We start from the raw sequence: 22,612 nt of genomic DNA, 5'->3' as shown, positions 1-22,612 counted from the left end.
AGCTCTTGTATTTCATAGTACTGTAGGTATGGTATAAATTAAGCTTTAAACAAAAACAAACAAGGTAGGCCTATCAAAATGAATTTCACATGCTTTGTATGGGGATATCTCTCTGAAATCAAAATGCTTTGAAGCCATTGAAAACCACAAATTATACAATGACATTCTTAGAATTTATATATATATATATATATATATATATATATATATATATATATATATATTTTCAATCATGATTGTTGTGACCATGGACTGGTCTTGGACATGTCCACGCTTGTTGGCAATGACAGCAAAGACTACATATCCCACAACTATGTACAACACAGGGAGGAAAAACGTCATAACGCATTTGACGCTCGCGCTTTCAGATTGATCGAGTTGGTTTTGCATAGCCCGGTGCCCCGGGTTTACTCATTTTAGACCATTCCATTGGTCCTGAAAAAAATCTCCACACCCCCATTGCACCGGGCTATGCAAAACTAATCCGACCACTTCTTCGCTATCTAAAAAGTGTAACGTTTGGTATTGTAACGTTATCGAGTTAAATTCGCCGGCATTCATATGTGCATTCGGTTTATAACTTTTTTTTAAACAAGAAGCCCTGCGACACGGAGACAAACTAACGCAACATGCAAGAAGATTGAAACAGACTTGCATCGTAGTTGCAGGACAAGCCGCAGCTTCTGAGCGGGGTAGATGCAGGGAGGGAGGGAGTAAAAAAGTCTTTGTGCTTCCCCTCCCCCTCGTCAAAGCAAAGGGGGAAATGTCTCTTTCTAAAGGAGGTAAGAATTCTAACAATAATGTTAATCGTGCAACAAGACTGAATTTCCGACAAAGATGCATTGCTGGAAGTCAGGGTTATGTATTGCGTCATTGCATTATTGACGTTTTTTAAAATATCAGTTCGTTTCCGGCTTAACTAACGTTAGGGTCTGCCCTTGTACAAAGTTGCTAGCTAACTTCAGCTAGCTACAGTACAAGTTGTACTGTGGTGCCTGATTGCATTTCTCTGTAACCTGGCTAGAAACCATAACATTTATGCGGATTCCCCGTGGTTGGTTGTTTCCTGTCAATTCCTGGAAATTTAAACAATCGTTTGAACACGCGATAACGTTGCTAACGTTAGTTAGGCTACTTGAAATTGCAAGTTGCAACTGTTGCTTGCTAGTTAGGTTACCTATAGCATTGTCTATTCGACCAAACGAAAAGTGCGTAGCTAGCCACACCGGTATCGATGTAACGTTAGCTATATCGCGGGCGTTATTTTATTGGGAGCACGCATGCCATGCCTTGCGACTTGTGGGTTGATGGGAAACATGAGTCATGTATTTTTTCCGACAGCGTTACTTGGTCTAATATTACCGCGTGAGTGTCGTCTCACGCATTCTTGCAATAGTTGTTCACTTATATTTGTCTCGCATATTTTCTACAAATGCCTGATCTATCATACAGTTGGTCTCCCTCTGACACAAGGTGATGTGTAGCTAGCTAGCAACAAGCAATGTTGAATAAAAAACACCTGGTGGAGAATAAATCAAGGCCCTCCTACGTCACACATGGGGACATTATGTTGTTAATGATGTGATATTATGCAACACCATCGTTTCCCGAACTCTGTCCTGGGGATCCCAAGGGGTGCACATGTTGGTTTTTGCCCTAACACTATCGTTACACAGCTGATTCAAAATATCAACTGATTATCAAGCATCCATTGTTTGAATCAGCTGTGTGGTGCTAGGGCAAACACCAAAACGTGCCCCCCTTGAAGTCCCCACCACCAATTTGGGAAGTGCTGATCTACACAATCCTACTGGCATTACCAGCAGGATTGTGAGAGGCCTGCTCACTCACTATTATGCTATGACAGGCAGCCCCTCTATAGCCTAGCTACCTGAATGCATGTGTTGACTTGTACTTCCAGTGACTTCTGCAACCTGTGGTTGTAAAGCTGCTACACCGTTGTGCTATGCTGACGTTATTGGTGCTCACCTTTATTTCAGGAGCAGCAACGGCCTGTTTGCTGATAGTAAAAGTGTAGGATGAGCCCAGGGTTTTCCATTGTGTATGGACTTTTCTTGACCGCTGTTTCACTTTGTTTAAGGTATTGGGTGGAGTAGGCTTAAGTGCTTTGCTATGCTTGTTTGTTCATTTCAAGTTGCTGTTGCTTAAGTAGGTTTTACAACAAATAATGCACTCTTCTAAAACGGTGTTTACCCTGCCCACACAAGAAATGTCAGCTGCAATGTGAGATTTTCCAGCACCCTGTTTTTTTGTTTTACATTGACCTTTTAGTAATTTAGCAGACACTCTTATCCAGACTGACTTACAGACAGTGCTAGGCTTTAGCACAGTGGGTTAACACGGTCTGACTGGTGTGCCTTCTGACTGGCAGCCAGTCCCATCCTGGACACAGATTAAGCCTAGTTCTGGATTAAAAATACATCTCAATGGTTTATCTCCATTGAAAGTGCGTTGTAGTCCAGGACTTTAGAGGTAAATTTATTTTGTATTATATTCGTATCCCCGTTAGTTGTTGCTAAAGCAGCAGCTACTCTTCCTGGGGTCCACAAAAAACATGACATAATCCCAGAACGTCAATAGACAAGAATAGCTCAACGACTGAACTACACATCTTAAATAACAATGGAACCCTAAAAAGATCCTACTGACAGTTACACACGTTACTGAGTTACCCACACATCAGTACATGTACCTACAGTGGGGGGGGAAAAGTATTTGATCCCCTGCTGATTTTGTACATTTGCCCCTTAGACTGATCATTTCTTTGTATCATTTTAATGGTAGGTTTATTTGAACAGGGAGAGACAAAATAACAACAACAAAAAATCCAGAAAAACGCATGTCAAAAATGTTATAAAATGATTTGCATTTTAATGAGAGAAATAAGTATTTGACCCCTCTGCAAAACATGACTTAGTACTTGGTGGAAAAACCCTTGTTGGCAATCACAGAGGTCAGACGTTTCTTGTAGTTGGCCACCAGGTTTGCACACATCTCAGGAGGGATTTTGTCCCACTCCTCTTTGCAGATCTTCTCCTAGTCATTAAGGTTTCGAGGCTGATGTTTGGCAACTCGAACCTTCAGCTCCCTCCACAGATTTTCTATGGGATTAAAGTCTGGAGACTGGCTAGGCCACTCCAGGACCTTAATGTGCTTCTTCTTGAGCCACTCCTTTGTTGACTTGGCCGTGTGTTTTGGGTCATTGTCATGCTGGAATACCCATCCACAACCCATTTTCAATGCCCTGGCTGAGGGAAGGAGGTTCTCACCCAAGATTTGACGGTACATGGCCCCGTCCATCGTCCCTTTGATGCAGTGAAGTTGTCCTGTCCCCTTAGCAGAAAAACACCCCCAAAGCATAATGTTTCCACCTCCATGTTTGACGGTGGAGATGGTGTTCTTGGGGTCATAGGCAGCATTCCTCCTCCTCCAAACACAGCGAGTTGAGTTGATGCCAAAGAGCTCCATTTTGGTCTCATCTGACCACAACACTTTCACCCGGGGGTCCTCTGAATCATTCAGATGTTCATTGGCAAACTTCAGACGGGTATGGTAATGTATTCTTGAGCAGGGGGACATTGCGGGCGTTGCAGGATTTCAGTCCTTCACGGCGTAGAGTGTTACCAATTGTTTTCTTGGTGACTATGGTCCCAGCTGCCTTGAGATCATTGACAAGATCCTCCCGTGTAGTTCTGGGCTGATTCCTCACCGTTCTCATGATCATTGCAACCCCACGAGGTGAGATCTTGCATGGAGCCCCAGGCCATACATACATTACATTTTAGTCATTTTAGCAGACGCTCTTATCCAGAGCGACTTACAGTAGTGAATGCATACATTACATACATTTCAATTCATACTTTTTTTTTTCTCCCCGTACTGGCCCCCCGTGGGAATCGAACCCACAACCCTGGCGTTGCAAATACCATTCTCTACCAACTGAGCCACAGGGAGGCCAGTTGGGATATTGACAGGGATATTGACAGTTCTTTTTTTGTTTCTTCCATTTGCGAATAATCGCACCAAATGTTGTCACCTTCTCACCAAGCTGCTTGGCGATGGTCTTGTAGCCCATTCCAGCCTTGTGTAGGTCTACAAACTTGTCCCTGACATCCTTGGAGAGCTCTTTGGTCTTGGCCATGGTGGAGAGTTTGGAATCTGATTGATTGATTGATTGCTTCTGTGGACAGGTGTCTTTTATACAGGTAACAAGCTGAGATTAGGAGCACTCCCTTTAAGAGTGTGCTCCTAATCTCAGCTCATTACCTGTATAAAAGACACCTGGGAGCCAGAAATCTTTCTGATTGAGAGGGGGTCAAATACTTATTTCCCTCATTAAAATGCAAATCAATTTATAACATTTTTGACATGCGTTTTTCTCGATATTTTTGTTGTTATTCTGTCTCTCACTGTTCAAATAAACCTACAATTAAAATTATAGACTGATCCTTTCTTTATCAGTGGGCAAACGTACAAAATCGGCAGGGGATCAAATACTTTCCCCCCCACTGTATGCCCAAGAGTTATTTGGGTCAGACAGGGGAGAGGCATTGTGATGTGTTGTTTTATTCGGGTTCTTTTTAAAGCTAACTTTGCTGTTTGTTTGAGTCATTTGAGATGGAAATGAGTTCCACGCAGCAATAACGGGCCGATTTCGACAACAACTAAGAACGGTGAAGCACAAGGCTAAACTTCTCTGCTGTTTTGGTCCCGTACCTACCACGTTGTAGCAGTGTGACGTGAACCCGTGCACATGCACAGAAACTCAGTGAGAGAGAGAGAGAGAGCACTGCTGCTTGTCCAGAGTAAAAAATAACCTGTTACTTGGTAGCTTCCTTGTTGCCGGTGTAAGCGGGTTGATGGTGGCTGTGATGGTGGCTCGTGACCCGGCTATTCGTGCCATCATCCAATGGGCTGTCCAAGAATTCTGAGTATTCATCTTCACACAGAAGATATAGCATACCTTGTGCAGGAGTCTTCAAACCAGTGCAGCTGTCTGACTAAAGCCGGGTGGGGTTGTTTTCCTGTAGAAGCTAGTGAATCACCTGTAACATGATATGCACACACACCACAGCTACGGCTGTAGCTAGATTAGTCAGCATCAATTATTTCATTTTACCGCTTAGGCCTATAGGCTATTTCTGTGCATGGTTCAGGCCGTTGAGGGAATGCTTCCTTGGAAATCTGCTCTATTGCTCGAGTTGTGTCATGTCCGATGGCGGCGTCCAAGCTCAAGAATTGATGGCTGACGTGCGCATTCATTCCATCTTGTGAATTGAATGAGAAATGAAGTTGATTTTGGTTACATATGGCCTTGACTATACACAACACTGGTTATTTTACAACGCTTTACAACACGCTCTGTGTAACAGGTAGAATGTCACATTGACCCGATGCTGATGGCAAAGCAACGCGTATAGACAGTGGGCTTACACTCCACTATAACCAAAGGGTTGTAGTCCAGTAAGCTTATCAGGCTGGGTTTAGGGTTCAGGTGGATGTAAAAGGGGTTCAGAAAGCTGGAGGAGAGCTATGCCCAATGACATCATGCTTCCCAAAGGATCTCGTGACAGCTATTCAGAAAGGATGTCTTGTTTGGGAGTCATCCTCTCTTGCCTGGACACTGCCCTGACCCCCGAACCCTGAGGAAGTTAACACAGGGAACATCGTCCATATGGGCTACCATTTGTAACATGAGAACTTGTAACTTGGTTTTGTCGACGTCAGACATTCCCACAAAGAAAGTGTTGGATACGGCATAGTCCCATGCCTGAAATGCTTAGAGTTGTAGGATTTTTAATAGCTCCTTCATTGATATGAGGCCTGATGTGGGCCTAGCTGTCAACTAGTCAAATATGTGACCTCAGACGCTGAAGGTATACTGTATGTCAGGGAGTTCAGCTGAAATAGAGTGCCACGTAAGATCCGTTCCTGCCATGTATTTTAGCTATGCATTGCGAGCTAACGGCAGTATTTAGCCAAACTAAATAGTTTCTTGCCATGCTTAAAACAATGTTGGGCTGTGGATCAGCTTTAATATTGCAGATTGTGGCTTCTAACAATGTAATTGTCTGCATCATTTCCAATCCCCTTTTTTTTATTAAAAATAATATATATATAAAAAAAAAATCATTGAGTTTACTGAATTACAGGAAATCAGTCAATCGAAATGCATTTGGATTTCACATGACTGGGAATACAGATATGCATCTGTTGGCCACATACCTTTTACATGTTTTTTAAAATTTTTTATGGACCTCACAATGGGCCTCAGGATCTCACCACGTTATTGTACATTCAAATTGCCATCGATAAAATGCAATTGTGTGTCGTTGTCTGTAGTTTATGCCTGCCCATACCATAACCCCACCGCCATCATGGGGCACTCTTTTCAAACCGTTGACATCAGCAAACCGCTCGCCCACACGATGCCATACACGTGGTCTGCAGTTGTGAGGCCGTTTAGACGTACTAAAATGACGTTGGCGGCGGCTTATGGTGGAGAAATTAACATTCAATTCTCTGGCAACAGCTCTGGTGAACATTCCTGTAGTCAGCATGCCAATTGCATGCTCCATCAACTTGAGACATCTGTGGCATTGTGTTGCGTGACAACACAGTGCCTTTTATTGCCCCCAGCATAAAGTGCACCTGTGTAATGATCATGCTGTTTAGTCAGCTTGTTGGTATGCCACACCTGTCATGGGAAATGGATTATCTTGGTGAAGGAGAAATGCTTGCTAGCGATGTAAACAAATTTGTGCACAAAATTTGAGAATATTTTTTTTTCCTGGAATAATTCTGGGATCTTTTATTTCAGCTCATAAAACATGGGACCAACACTTTACATGTTGCCTTTTATATTTTTGTTAAGTCTATCTTAAATATAAAAAATCTATTTTCCCCTAACCCTACCACCCCTAATTGGAGTAAACAAATGGACAACAATACCAAGACTTTTACTTCCAGCTTATACATACTATATACATTTTACGGACACAGTATATTTTACATGAGTTACCTTTTTCAGTCCCAGCCTTCAGCTACCCTCAACCCTTCCCATAAATCTCTAAAAATCATCCAGTTTGGATTTCTAGCTGCCATATATTTTCCCACTGTGCTGTGATGTTTCACAAAAGTTCTGAACCTTTCTATTCTCATGGTTTCTACAGATTGTAAATTAAATATATATATTTTTGCTAATTGTATTATTGATTAGGACTTTTCAAACCCCCCAGCCGTGCGATTTTGTAGAGTTAGCGCCAAGTAAATGTTGACATTTTCAGCCATTCCTGAACCTGCGACCAAAAATAAGCTACATATGGGCAGTACCAAAACAAGTGATCTAATGATTCTGTCTCTAAGCTGCAAAATCTGCAGAGCTGGGATGGTTGTATCCCCCATGTACAGTGCTAGTCAAAAGTTTGGACACCTACTCATTTAAGGGTTTTTCTTTATTTTTTACTATTTTCTACATTGTAGAATAATAGTGAATACATCAAAACTACGAAGTAACACATGGAATCATGTAGTAACCCAAAAAAGTGTTAAACAAATCAAAATATATTTGAGATTCTTCAAAGTAGCCATCCTTTGCCTTGATGACAGCTTTGCACACTATTGACATTCTCTCAACCAGCTTCACCTAATTTGCCAGAATTTTACGTAATTATGACATAACATTGAAGGTTGTGCAATGTAACAGGAATATTTAGACTTAGGGAAGCCAACCATTTGATAAAATACGGAACGGTTCTGTATTTCACTGAAAGAAAACACGTTTTGTTTTCGAGATGATAGTTTCCGGATTTGACCATATTAATGACCTAAGGCTCGTATTTCTGTGTGTTATTATGTTATAATTAAGTCTATGATTTGATAGAGCAGTCTGACTGAGCGATGGTAGGCACCAGCAGGCTCCTAAGCATTCATTCAAACAGCACTTTCGTGCGTTTTACCAGCAGCTCTTCGCAATGCTTAAAGCATTGCGCTGTTTATGACTTAAAGCCTATCAACTCCTGAGATTAGGCTGGTGTAACCGATGTGAAATGGCTAGCGAGTTAGTGGGGTGCGCGCTAATAGCGTTTCAAACGTCACTCACTCTGAGACTTGGAGTAGTTGTTCCCCTTGCTCTGCATGGGTAACGCTGCTTCGAGGGTGGCTGTTGTCGATGTGTTCCTGGTTCGAGCCCAGGTAGGAGCGAGGAGAGGGACGGAAGCTATACTGTTACACAGGCAATACTAAAGTGCCTATAAGAACATCCAATAGTCAAAGGTATATGAAATACAAATCGTATAGAGAGAAATAGTCCTATAATTCCTATAATAACTACAACCTAAAACTTCTTACCTGGGAATATTGAAGACTCATGTTAAAAGGAACCACCAGCTTTCATATGTTCTGAACAAGGAACTTAAACGTTAGCTTTCTTACATGGCACAAATTGCACTTTTACTTTGTTTTTGCATTATTTAAACCAAATTGAACATGTTTCATTTTTTATTTGAGGCTAAATAGATTTTATTGATGTATTATATTAAGTTAAAATAAGTGTTCATTCAGTATTGTTGTAATTGTCATTATTACAAATACATTTTAAAAAATCGTCCGATTTAATCGGTATCGGCTTTTTTTGGTCCTCCAATAATTGGTATCGGCGTTGAAAAATCATAATCGGTCGACCTCTAATGCTGAGTACTTGTTGGCTGCTTTTCCTTCACTTTGCAGTCCAACTCATCCCAAACCATCTCAATTGGGTTGAAGTCAGGTGATTATGGAGGCCAGGTCATCTGATGCAGCACTCCATCACTCTCCTTCTTGGTCAAATAGCCCTTACACAGCCTGGAGGTGTATTGCGTCATTGTCCTGTTGAAAAACAAATGATAGTCCCACTAAGTGCAAACCAGATGGGATGGCGTATCGCTGCAAAATGTTGTGGTAGCCATGCTGGTTAAGTGCGCCTTAAATTCTAAATAAATCACAGACAGTGCTTTGCTGGTGACACTATCACACCTCCTCCATGCTTCACAGTGGGAACCACACATGCGGAGATCATCTCACAAAGACATGGCGGTTGGAACCAAAAATCTCTAATTTGGTTTCCACTGGTCTAATGTCTATTGCTTGTGTTTCTTGGCCCAAGCAAGTCTCTTCTTATTGGTGTCCTTTAGTAGTGGTTTCTTTGCAGCAATTCGACCATGATGGCCTGACTCACACAGTCTCCTCTGAGCAGTTGATGTTGATGTCGGTCACTTTTACATTTATTTGGGCTCCAATCTGAGGTGCAGTTAACTCTAATGAACTTATCCTCTGCAGCAGAGGTAACTCTGGGTCTTCTTTTCCTGTGGCCAGTTTCATCATAGCGCTTGACGGGTTTTGTGACTGCACTTGAAGAAACTTTAGAAGTTCTTGAAATTTTCCGGATTGACTGACCTTCATGTCTTAAAGTAATGATGGACTGTCGTTTCTCTTTGCTTATTTAACCTGTTTTTGCCATAGCCCTATTTTGTAAAAGACCAAGTCCATACTATCTTCTGTATACCACCCCTACCTTGTCACAACACCACTGATTGGCTCAAACGCATTAAGAAGGAAAGTAATTACACAAATTAATTTTTAATAAGGCACACCTGTGTATTGAAATGAATTCCAGGTGACTACCTCATGAAGCTGGTTGACAGAATGCCAAGAGTGTGCAAAGGGTGGCTACTTTGAAGTTGGTTGCAAAAATGTTGTCTAATTTGATAAACTCAGTGTTGAACCCGGCGTCGTTTTGTGTATCCTTCCACTTGTCGCCTCCATTTTTTCAGTGATGCTGCAATCAGTTGGTTGTAATTTTGAAGATGGCACACATTTCCATATTTTTGTTAACAATTCCACCAATCCTATTTATATCATTTAGAAAGATTAAACCATTTTGAAAATTATTTAAAAAAAATATATATATTTTTTTATCAATTAGTATATTTGAGTTTAACAATATTTGTTGTAATATTTGTTCAGTCTTTTCTGGTGGATTAAACTGAAATTGCAACCAACTTTTTATGGCTTTAAAAAAAAAAGCGATATTTTGGAGATTTCATTTCAAATAACCGAAAGGGGAAAAAGGCAATTTCTTGCCATGCTACTTCAGTTGGGACAAAGGCTGTTTTTATACTGTTGTTCTAGGTCATTTTAAGAAGGTTTTGAATGCTCTTTTTTTTAGCTCGACGGGGAAATTAACATCTATTTTTACTCTGCTGGGTGCATGTGAGCATAGCACAAGTCAATGAATCTCCCCTCACTGTATTTCACTGGGAAGTCAATGAATCTCTTCTTACTGGGAAGCTGGACATCTGCAGTCGCTCATCTGAGAGCATGAGATGCTACCAGTCCAGTCTATACGAACTTGCTTTCATCCAGCTATGTAGGTTATTTGCTAACATTTAGCCTCCTGTGTATGTACTGCAGCTAATCCACCCATGATTAGGCTGCACTGTATTACCCGGCCAACACAGTATACCCAACCTAAATGCTTCACTTGAAACATTGCAAAACGTTGCACTGCCTTTATGAATGGTGTCTCTGCTCTCTGCAGCCTTATTTCCACTTGTTTGTGGTACAGAGAGCCAATGGAAGCTTTAAAGAGCAAGTGGTGTTTAAGTGTCTGGTTACCTCTGAGCCAATGTACACTATATACAAAAGTATGTGGAAACCCCTTCAAATGATTGGATTTGGCTATTTCAGCCACACCCGTTGCTGACAGATGTATAAAATTGAGCACACAGCCATGCAATCTCCATAGAGATGCAGTAGAATGGCCCTTACTGAAGAGCTGTGACTTTCAACATGGCATCGTCATAGGATGCCACCTTTCCAACAAGTCAGTTCATCAGATTTCTGCCCTGTTAGAGCTGCCTCGGTCAACCTCGGTGCTGTTATTGTGAAGTGGAAAATGTCTAGGTGCAACAACGACTCAGCCGTGAAGTGGTAGGCCACACACGCTCACAGAACGGGACCTTGTGCTGAAAATCGGTTGCAACACTCACTACCATGTTCCAAACTGCCTCTGGAAGCAACGTCAGCACAATAACTGTTAGTCGGGAGCTTCATGAAATGGGTTTCCATGGCCAAGCAGCCACACACAAGCCTAAGATCACCATACGCAATGCCAAGCGTCAGCTGGAGTGGTGTAAATCTCACCGGCATTGGGCTCTGGAGCAGTGAAAATGGACACTCTGGAGTGTTGAATCACGCTTAACCATCTGGCAGATGGACAAATCTGGGTTTGGCAGATGCCGGGAGAACGCTACCTGCCCGAATGCATAGTGCCAACTGTAAAGTTTGGTGGAGACTAAATTATGGTCTGGGGCTGTTTTTTATGGTTCGGGCTAGGCCCCTTAGTTCCAGTGAAGGATAATCTTAATGCTACAGCATACAATGACATTCTAGATGATTCTGTGCTTCCAACTTTGTGGCAACAGTTTGGGGAAGGCCGTTTCCTGTTTTAGCATGACAATGCTAAAACAGTATATAAAAAATGTAATAAAATGTATGCACTCTACTGTAAGTCGCTCTGGATAAGAGCGTCTGCTAAATGACTAAAATGTAAAAAAAAAAAAAAAAAAAGGAAAATGTAATGCCCCTGTCCACAAAGCGAGGTACATACAGAAATTGTTTGTTGAGATCGGTGTGGAAGAACTTGACTGGCCTACACAGAGCCCTGACCTCAACTCCAATGAACGCCTTTGGGATGAATTGGAACACCGACTGCGAGCCAGGCGTAATCACCCAACATCAGTGCCCAACCTCACTAATGATCTTTTGGCTAGCTGAATGGAGGCAAGTCCCTGCAGCAATGTTCCAGCATCTAGTGAAACGCCTTTAAAAAAATAAACATTATTTCACCTTTATTTAACCAGGTAAGCTAGTTGAGAACAAGTTCTGATTTACAACTGCGACCTGGCCAAGATAAAGCAAAGCAGTGCAACTCAAACAACACAGAGTTACACATGGAATAAACAAGCGTACAGTGAAATAACACAATAGAGAAAAAAAGGACGTCCTATATACAGTGTGTGCAAATGGCGTGAGGAGGTAAGGCAATAAATAGGCCATAGTAGCGAAGTAATTACAATTTAGCAGATTAACACTGGAGTGATAGATGAGCAGATGGTGATGTGTAAGTAGTGATACTGGTGTGCAAAAGAGCAGAAAAGTAAATAAAAACAATATGGGGATGAGGTAGGTAGATTGGGTGGGCTATTTACAGATGGACTATGTACAGCTGCAGCGATCAGTTAGCTGCTCAGATAGCTGATGTTTAAAGTTAGTGAGGGAAATATAAGTCTCCAGCTTCAGCGATTTATTTATTAAATTTTTTTGCAATTCGTTCCAGTCATTGTCAGCAGAGAACTGGAAGGAAAGGCGGCCAAAGAAGTTGTTGGCTTTGGGGATGACCAGTGAGATATACCTGCTGGAGCGCGTGCTACGGGTGGGTGTTATCGTGACCAGTGAGCTGAGATAAGGCAGAGCTTTACCTAGCATAGACTTGTAGATGACCTGGAGCCAGTGGGTCTGGCAACGAATATGTAGCGAGGGCCAGCCGACGAGAGCATACAGGTCGCAGTGGTGGGTGGTATAAGGGATTGTGGAGGCTGTTATAGCAGCAAAGGGGGGACCAACTCCATATTAATGCCTATGATTTTGGAATGAGCAGGTGTCCACATACTTTTGATTATGTGGTGTATCTCTGAGTGAAGGTGCTTCCCTTTTCCCCTTCCTTGCCTAATGGCCTGTCTGTGTTAGAGGGAACATCATGTCCAGGTCAATGACAGTTGTTGTACAGGACACACATGTACCAGGATGCATCTCAATAGTCTCAAGTGTCGTCCTTTCCTCGTGTTCTTTCCAACACAGCTCTACCAACAGAGAGCAGAGCCTATAATTGGCTACCTGCCAAGGTGGCTGGTGCAGAAGACATGCAAGGGTCGCTTTAGAGTTCATAAAGCTGCATTTTCAAAACGCAGACCATCAAATCCCGCGTTTTTATATTGAAAGTCATATATTATTTTGCTTCAGTAGTGATCAGGGGCATAAAAATATAGTTTACCCTCACAGAAAATACATTAGTGCAACACATTTGTCAGAAATAGCTTAATTCATCAGATGACAATAGAAGTGCAACACTATTTGGCAATCAGCCACACAAGTGAATGAGCTTACAATGAACTATATATATATATATATATTTTTAGCAAAAACGATACATGGCCATCATATTTCTAATGTTTATCATAGAAAGAATGTCGCCAGCTACATTTCCCGATGTTTTGCCGGAAGCTAATCGTGCATTTTACCAGAGAACAGTAGTCTACACCGAGTAAAGTAAAACAGAGAATCAGTCCAGAGTGCTGTCTGCTGATAGAATGTCTGTTTCGTGAATTCTCATCTGAGTGAAGTGCAGCTGAAGCACAAAATTAGTCTTGGGGGAGAAAAGCATTTAAACCAGCATTTTACAAAACGCAGCAAGATTTTTCTTTTGCGTTTTCATTTTTTTGTCTGCGTGAAAACACAGAATTCTGCATTTAATGGGACCTCTGCAAATGTACCTGCAAATAGCTGGCAGAAATCAACCTGCCTCAGGCCCTGGATGAGAGCACATCCTAAGTATCTTTCTGCTGTATCACTCCCACTCATCCAATGTTGTGCAGATCAGGAGAGGAGAAAAGGGTCCATGTTTAGACTATTGAGGCGCAGTCCTCGTCTGAATCCCACGTTCCTTCAGTTGGGGTTGTTGTTTTACACCAGCATGGCCCCGTTGCCCTAGCCTGGATGAGAAGTCCCCACTTGTTGCTTGTGAACAGTGTTTATGAATGCACTGTAGTGTGCATTTCACACAGGGAGAGGTCTCTGGTCTCCATTGTGTAGGCAGCAGCAGACCTACTGCAGGAGCTAACATGAGTCACTGTTCAGTGGCTATTCTTCTGATTATGGTTGAGACTTTGGTTCGGACAAACCAAAGCGGTTAAACTACTGCTTGTATAACAATAGTGTTAGACAAAACAGAGGGTTAATGAGTGAGGTAATCTGTTTCTGCTTTCTCGCTCTCTGTGTCATCGTTCCGATTTATGAGCGAGTCATTCACCTGTTTCCTATTGTTAAGCAATCTCTGGGTAGATAACAAATGGAGCTGTACAGTCAATAACCCTTTACAGTACAAGTCGGAAGTCCACACCAAAAACAGAACAGCTACCCCACTGAAAATCAAATCCAAGCATTCTCACAACACAAGGTTCAACTGGGGGTTTCTCTGTTCTGGTTTATTTAAAGTGAAAATTGACAGGTCATGGTACAGATGAGTTTTCTGAAAGAACTAGGCTGATCTCTCCTCTCCCCATCCTCTCATAGGGAAGAAGAAGAACCCAGGCCTCAAGCTCTCCAAAGAGGTCTTTGATCAGCCCCCACCTGCAGCCGCAGCGTAAGGCTTCTTCTCTGTCATTGGTTGGCCGGATTCCAGGTTGTCTTTTTCGTGGTCATGCTGTGCATCTCAGAAGACTGCTATATCATATTAACGTGGTTCCTGAGATGGTAGGCTAAACACTTCTCCAGATATTGAGATCTCATCATCTGTGCAGCACGACTCCAAAAAAGACCCTGGAAATTAGCCACTGCTGTGCGTTTGTCACAAACGTGATGATGACCTCTGTGCAGATTATGTTTGTTTTAATTTCTTAATAATGATGAAGAGAAAAAACGCTGATGCCAGAGAGAAGCTAACAAAAGAAACAGGGAGAGCGTACTGAAGAGGTAGCTGTACAGTAATAGATGATGAGGTTATGGTTTCATATGCTGATGTGATCACCCGAATCTCCTCTTTCACACCCTAAACTCTACCACCCAGGTTTCACATAGCATCTTGTCAAAGTACAGTCATACAGTGTGACGTTCAATGACGAAGAGCATTAGTTGTTGGTGTTTGATATCGATGTCACATTTTTAAAGGAATGCATGGTATTAATCCCACTCCCTTTCCTCTCTCCTCAGCCCCCCTCGAGATCTGGATTCCAAAGCCTGTGTTACCATTGGAGAAAAGGTGGGGAAGGGAAGCACGTTGTGTTCAGGCTGTAGTCCTTCACTTTCTATCACCTTTTGTGGTTTTACTCGGGTCATGTTCATTAGACACCAAACGGACTGAAACAGGGAGGGGACTGCTTGGGGTGTATTCATTACGCCGATTCTGTTGGAAAACGTTTCTTAAACGGAACGGGGACGGACCTGAATTTGTCCAATAGAAACTCATGTTTTGTAACTTTGGACTAATGTTTACACCCCTGGACTTGTCCTATAAGAAGCACTTACTTTCGTTTTGCGTTGCTAAGCTTTTTGAAAATGTTTTCTGTTGCATGTCCTAATGAACACGACCGTAGCGTTTTCTCTAATGCATTTACTGGGTGACTTTGATGTGACTGATAGACTTTTCTCACACTGTGCATCTCAGACAAACATGACGATCTCCTCTGTACAGATGATGTATTTATTTTAATTTCTGAATAATCCTGATGAAACAAACCACTGATGCCAGAGAGAAACTAAACAGAAAGACAGGGAGAGTGTTGAAGAGGGTTGTACTGTAGTCAACGACAAGTATATGGTTGTGGTGTCAAAATGGTGGTGTCATTACCTGACTCAGAAATCCAAAACTATACCACCCAGCTTTACCTGGACTTGTCCAATAAGAAATCTTTTATTTTTGTTTTCTGATGGGTCCTAATGAACACGACTCTGGGGTTTTCTCTTTTGTATTTATTGGTTGAACTTGCTGTGATTGGCTGATAGACCTCTTTCCCCCTCCACTGTGTTTCTCTCTCTGGCCAGAACTTTGTTGTGAAGGCAGATGACTTGGAGCAGATTGGGGAGCTGGGTAGAGGAGCGTATGGTGTGGTGGACAAGATGAGACATGTGCCCAGTGGGCTTATCATGGCCGTCAAGGTGGGTGGAGTGCTCCAGTTGGCTCCAGGGTCCATGTTAAATGAGCCAACGTTATGGAACGTTGCAGATAGAAATGCCATGAATAGAGACAAAACAATTCCTTATTCTACATGTCAGAGGCATGTTTGTTCAACATAGCATATTTGTATCTGAATGTTTCAAAATATTGCGTTCTACTGAAAGACATTTTAGATTTCTGTACAGTGCATTCGGAAAGTATTCAGACCCCTTGATGTAAATAAGGCATTTCAGTTTTGTTTTAATTTTTTAAAAACATTTAAAAAAAATTCTTAATCAGTTTTTGCTTTGTCATTATGGGGTATTGTGGGGTATTACGGGGTACTGTGTCTAGGTTGATGATCGGGGGGGGATATTGAATCCATTTTAGAATAAGGCTGTAACGTAACAAAATGTGGAAAAAGTCAAGGGGTCTGAATACTTTCCGACGGCACTTAATCAGAGATGTTTATTAGATATTAGATATGTTTTCAAAAGTCAAAACAGACATTTTCTATTTATATATCTGAGATGTTTATTAGATAAGTGTGTGTGTGTCACATTTAAAGACAAGCCACACAGCTCTATCTCAACATCAACACTCCTGACCAACACAGACCTGTGCTGTTTTGACAACTCCCAAGGTCATTTTGTGCTCGCGACTGGCACAGCGGTCTAAGGCACTGCATCTCAGTGCTAGAGGTGTCACTACAGACCCTGGTTCGATTCCAGGCTGTATCACAACCGGCCGTGATTGGGAGTCCCATAGGGCTGCGCACAATTGGACCAGCGTTGTCCAGGTTAGGGTTTGGTTGGGGTAGGCCGTCATTGTAAATAAGAATTTGTTCTTAACTTACTTGCCTAGTTAAATAAAGGTTAAATATGTTTTACTGTCAAGCCAAACATGACAATGAATGACCTCTGTGCAGATGATGTATTTGTTTTAATTTCTGAATAATCCTGATGAAAGAAACCACTGATGCCAGAGAGAAACTAAACAGGTAGTTTAAAAGTAATGGATGAGGTTATGGTGTCATATGCAGATGTCATACCAAATTTAAAGTTTATTTTCACTGTGAAGTCAATCTTTAGCAAGTGAGCCCTTAACTATATTTAATTTACACACAAATACAAAATAGATACATTATGGAAGAGCTAATTAGTATTCCTGTGAGTCTTCCATTCAAATTGCCGTGGTCTGAGCCAAAGGGCTTTGTTCCTTCTAGTGATTGTAGTTTTGTGACTGCCCCCCCCCCCCCCTCCCAGAGGATCCGGGCCACAGTGAACACCCTGGAGCAGAAGAGACTGCTGATGGACCTGGACATCTCCATGAGGACCGTGGACTGCTTCTTCACGGTCACCTTCTACGGCGCTCTCTTCAGAGAGGTCAGCTCTCAGCACCACATCTGTAGCACAAACTGGGTTTACACAGGCAGCCCAAATATTGTATTTTGCCCATTTATTGGCAAAAGTTCTGATTTGTTCAAAATACCAATTATTGGTCAAAAATCTGAATTGGGTTACTTGTGTAAACAGCCATAGACGGCACACCGTCACATTCTTTCTTAGTTTGTCAAATTAAGATGGAGTTATCTGGACTTCATTTTAATTGGTTAAAAAAAACTGTCCTTGTCTCGTTCCCTTCATCAACTGGTTGGAAAAGACTTAACAGGTTGTTACGTTCCCCAGCAAGAAAACCAAAATTGTCACTCAAACCGAAAGGGGAACCAAGAGTCACTGAGAACAACCAAAAGGAAACGGGTGGAGTTTTAGGAGGGGTTCTGAAGGACACTCATGGGGGTGTCCACTGAAAGTTGACTAGCACCAACAACTGGGACCTAAAAGACACCCACCATGAGACACACTATATTTGGCCAAGAGGAGGCAAACAAAATCACTAAACTTAAAGACAGGAAGCAAACCAAAAAAGGTGGAACAAAACTAAATCAGGGAAGACCAGATAAAGGATTGTTATTCTAGAATGATGGGGGAACCAGCACAGGTGTAACACATGCTGACTAACGAGATGGGGGGGAACCAGCACAGGTGTAACACATGCTTACTAACGAGATGGGGGGGAACCAGCACAGGTGTAACACATGCTGACTAACGAGATGGGGGGGAACTAGCACAGGTGTAACACATGCTTACTAACGAGATGGGGGGGAACCAGCACAGGTGTAACACATGCTTACTAACGAGATGGGGGGGAACCAGCACAGGTGTAACACATGCTGACTAACGAGATGGGGGGGAACCAGCACAGGTGTAACACATGCTTACTAACGAGATGGGGGGGAACCAGCACAGGTGTAACACATGCTGACTAACGAGATGGGGGGGAACCAGCACAGGTGTAACACATGCTTACTAACGAGATGGGGGGGAACCAGCACAGGTGTAACACATGCTGACTAACGAGATGGGGGGGGGGGGAAACCAGCACAGGTGTAACACATGCTGACTAACGAGATGGGGGGGAACCAGCACAGGTGTAACACATGCTTACTAACGAGATGGGGGGGAACCAGCACAGGTGTAACACATGCTGACTAACGAGATGACACCAGTCAGTGCGCCCTACGTGCTAAAGTACTATACGTGCTAAAAGTCCAACCTCAAAACATAAATGGAAAAACCAAACCTGTGAAAACAACATTATGGTGGAAGCCCGTGGCTAGGCTGGCTTTCACTTGGCCACATCTTTCTGCCCTCAAATACATTTTCGATTCAGTTGAGTTTTCAAATTACGATTAAAAGTAGTCTCCTCTGTATTAGTCATGGAAGGACTTACTTGCTTTTTTTTGTGTGTGTCACACTGACCTCTGTGCAGATGATGTATTTTGTTTTAATTTCTGAATAATCCTGATGAAAGAAACCACTGATGCCAGAGAGAGAAAAACAAACAGGCTGAGTATTTAAAGAGGTAGTTCTATAGTAATAGGTGTTGTCTCTGTGTTGCCAGGGTGACGTGTGGATCTGCATGGAGCTGATGGACACGTCTCTGGATAAGTTCTACAAGCAGGTGATAGATAAAGGCATGACCATCCCTGAAGACATCCTGGGGAAGATCACTGTAGCGGTGAGTGGACACCTGGGTCGTGTTCATCAGGGCACACAATGAAGATCATTTAAAAAAACGATTTGCAATGGAAAACAAATGAGTTTCTTATTGGTCCAGGTAGGCCCTCCCTGTTTCAGTTTTTATTCTGTTTGGTGTCTAATGAGCACAACCTGCAGGGTTACTGAATAATGCTTATAGCTACAGTATAACGTCACACTGACCTCTGTGCAGATGATGTATTTGTTTTAATTTCTGAATAATCCTGATGAAAGAAACCGCTGATGCCAGAGAAACTAAACAGAACAAAACAACATGGATAATACTGAAGTACACGGTCCTATTGATATGATTTATATTGTCATCTGTAAAAGGTGTCCACACCAGCTTGTCGTGATGCTGTATAAGGAACAGTCACACAGCTACTCCTGTTCCCTCAGGTTATCTGGAATGATATCATTAACTCCAATTTGTAAGTCGCTCTGGATAAGAGCGTCTGCTAAATGACGTAAATGTTCTATGGGCTAGGTGGGACGTGCTGCGGGACACAGCCATTGAAATATCAGGGTGGCAAATTCAAAAACAACAAAATGTCATAATTCAACTTTCTCAAACATACAACTATTTTACACCATTTAAAAAATACATTTCTCCTTGATGTAACCACATTGTCCAATTTCAAAAATGCTTTACAGCGAAAGCAAAACATTAGATTATGTTAGGAGAGTACATAGACAAAAATAATCACACAGCCATTTTCCGAGCAAGGACATGTGCCAATAAAACCCAAAACACAGCTAAATTAAGCACTAACCTTTGACGATCTTCATCAGATGACACTCCTAGGACATTATGTTACACAGTACATGTATGTTTTGTTCGATAAAGTTCATATTTATATCCAAAAACAGCATTTTACATTGGCGCGTGATGTTCAGAAAATGTATTCCTACCAAAACGTCCGGTGAATGTGCACATCAATTTACAAAAATACTCATCATAAACGTTGACAAAATATATAACAATTATTTAAAGAATTATAGATGGACTACCCCTGGATGCAACCGCTGTGTCAGATTTTAAAATAGCTTTACGGAGAAAGCACATTTTTCAATATTCTGAGTATATAGCGCAGCCATCACGGTGAGCTATTCAGACACCCGCCAAGTTCGGGGCAACCTAAACTCAGAATTAGTATTAGAAATATGCTCTTACCTTTGCTGATCTTCGTCAGAATGCACTCCCAGGACTGCTACTTCCACAATAAATTTAGTTTTTGTTCCAAATAATCCATATTTATGTACAAATACCTCCGTTTTGTTTGTGCGTACAGATCACTTATCCAAAGGCATAACGCGCGAGCGCGGTACCAGAGACAGTCAAAATGTTCCATTACCGTACTTAGAAGCATGTCAAACGCTGTTTAAAATAAATCTTTATGGTATTTTTAACGTAGAATTGCGATTAATATTCCAACCAATAGCATATTCATTCAAGAAGAAAAAGAAGGAACGGCGTGCTCGCGTGACTGCGCATATCCAATCCCTTTGTTGCCAGGCAGACCACTCAGTAACTGAGCTCCTATACTCTGCCCAGTGACAGGAAAATGCTCAAACCACTTTCTGAAGGCTGTTCACAGCCAATGGAAGCCTTAGGAAGTGCAACGTCACCCCACAGACACTGTAGCTTCGATAGAGAATCAAAAGAAGAACTACAATTCTGACTTTCCACTTCCTGCTTGAATTTTTCTCAGGTTTTTGCCTGCCATATGAGTTCTGTTATACTCGCAGACACCATTCAAACTGTTTTAGAAACTTCAGAGTGTTTTCTATCCAAATCTACTAATAATATGCATATTCTCGTTTCTGGGCCAGAGTAGTAACCTATTTAAATTGGGTACGTTTTTCATCCGGCCGTGAAAATACTGCCCCCTGGCCCAGACAGGTTAAAATGCAGTGTGTGTAACTGCTTCTGTCTCTCTCTCCAGATCGTCAAGGCTTTGGAGCATCTGCATAACAAACTTTCAGTGATACACCGAGGTAAATGAAGGATAAGATTTTGTTAGCCTGCTGAGCTAAAGCCAAGGCAAACGGCTTGGGGGAGCTGGGAGCTAACAAGTCTTCATGTCTTGGGCACGGTTACTCATCACTCGGTCACCTCCTTTACTCACGTTGATCTGAAATGGTCCTTTATTTTATTAGTATTTTTTTCCCCTCCGCCACAGTTGTTGGGACTAAACTATTCGTTATTATGAAAAATATTCTTAATTAAAAAAATAATCTAACCTTTGTGCAGATGTGAAACCGTCCAACGTGCTGATCAACACACAGGGCCAGGTGAAGATGTGTGACTTTGGCATCAGCGGCCACCTGGTGGACTCTGTGGCCAAGACCATGGACGCCGGCTGCAAGCCCTACATGGCGGTGAGTAGGAATGGGGAGAGCGAGAGAGAGGTGGGGGAGCTCTGACACCTTCTTGGCTATGTTCAGTAGCCACCAGGGTTTCTGTTAGCCGGTAATAGACGGCTTTTGGTATAAAAAAAATTGAAAGGACAAAAAAATGTAGCTGCCGAGGGACAATTGTCCAGGAGAAGAGAAAATCCTATTGCAAAATAATGCTTTTTAGCCTATTCGTTGATGGAAATACTAGTCGACATAAATGCGTTTGACCGGTCATGCTTACAGTGCATCTTTATTTAAAAATGGATTCAATTTATTTATTTTTCTAATGACAAATCGAAAACAAGTTTTTAGAAATGTTTGCAAATGTATTACAAATAGAAATACCTTATTTACATAAGCTTTCAGACCCTTTGCTATGAGACTCGAAATTGAGCTCAGGTGCATCCTGTTTCCATTGATCATCCTTGAGATGTTTCTACAACTTGATTGGAGTCCACTTGTGGTAAATTGTGTTTCCCATTTATATATGCAACGGTATGTGTAGGCTTCAGTGCGTCACACACCACTTTGAAATGAGCTGGAGGCAGTATGCATTTTGAAAACATACATGTAATTGTTTGAAACCTGAATGTTTTACTTCATAATATGAGACATGTCTTACCTACCATCAAAGAAAAATCCGACCATAGAAACGTGGTGGCAATTATTTTATAGACTTCCATATGCCATTGAAACCAGTAGCATATTCAACTTTCTTTCATTGTCCAGTAGCCAAAGGCACAATCCTAGTCATGTTAGCAACCCATGCTAGTTGCATCTTTAGTTCTCCCCTCTTTCTAAATTGTGTGTGCGGTGCGATTTGACAACGGTGTTTTCATGCTAATTGCATTATGGAATGAACATCCGCGTATAGCCTACTGCCTTGTGCTCATTTCTGCGCTTATAATGTGAAGAAATAATAGTTGATTGACATTTTAAGTTAACGTTCTGCTCTGTTGCATCAGCCTCGTATTTTTTTTTTTTATGTAGCCTTGACTGGTTGTATGAATTTGGGATCCTTCGTCCCACAACTGTCCCAGAATCTGTTTGGAAAAGGCCATTTCTTTCTCGCACAGAACGATAAGCCTACCAATAGAATAGGTCAACTTCTCTGTTATGGGGG

The 22,612-nt window shown here is 41.9% G+C and overlaps 1 protein-coding gene across 1 annotated transcript in view; it reads left to right on the top strand.

Moving 5' to 3' along the window:
• Positions 1-473: 473 nt before the first annotated feature.
• LOC115171844 (dual specificity mitogen-activated protein kinase kinase 6) overlaps positions 474-22,612 on the top strand; it is a 38,519-nt gene continuing 16,380 nt past the window's right edge. Inside the window, exons 1-8 of the mRNA XM_029729024.1 lie at positions 474-782; positions 14,410-14,479; positions 15,046-15,094; positions 15,877-15,990; positions 17,254-17,373; positions 18,953-19,069; positions 21,036-21,087; positions 21,344-21,471. Coding sequence (XP_029584884.1) covers positions 764-782; positions 14,410-14,479; positions 15,046-15,094; positions 15,877-15,990; positions 17,254-17,373; positions 18,953-19,069; positions 21,036-21,087; positions 21,344-21,471 — 669 coding nt within the window. The 5' untranslated portion in view covers positions 474-763. The remainder of the gene's footprint in view (positions 783-14,409; positions 14,480-15,045; positions 15,095-15,876; positions 15,991-17,253; positions 17,374-18,952; positions 19,070-21,035; positions 21,088-21,343; positions 21,472-22,612) is intronic.

This window comes from Salmo trutta, chromosome 32 (assembly GCF_901001165.1).
Source record: "Salmo trutta chromosome 32, fSalTru1.1, whole genome shotgun sequence".
NCBI classification, from domain to species: Eukaryota; Metazoa; Chordata; class Actinopteri; order Salmoniformes; family Salmonidae; genus Salmo; species Salmo trutta.
The sequence above is the reverse complement of the archived record's forward strand: the minus strand, read 5'-3'. Positions and strand labels throughout refer to the sequence as shown.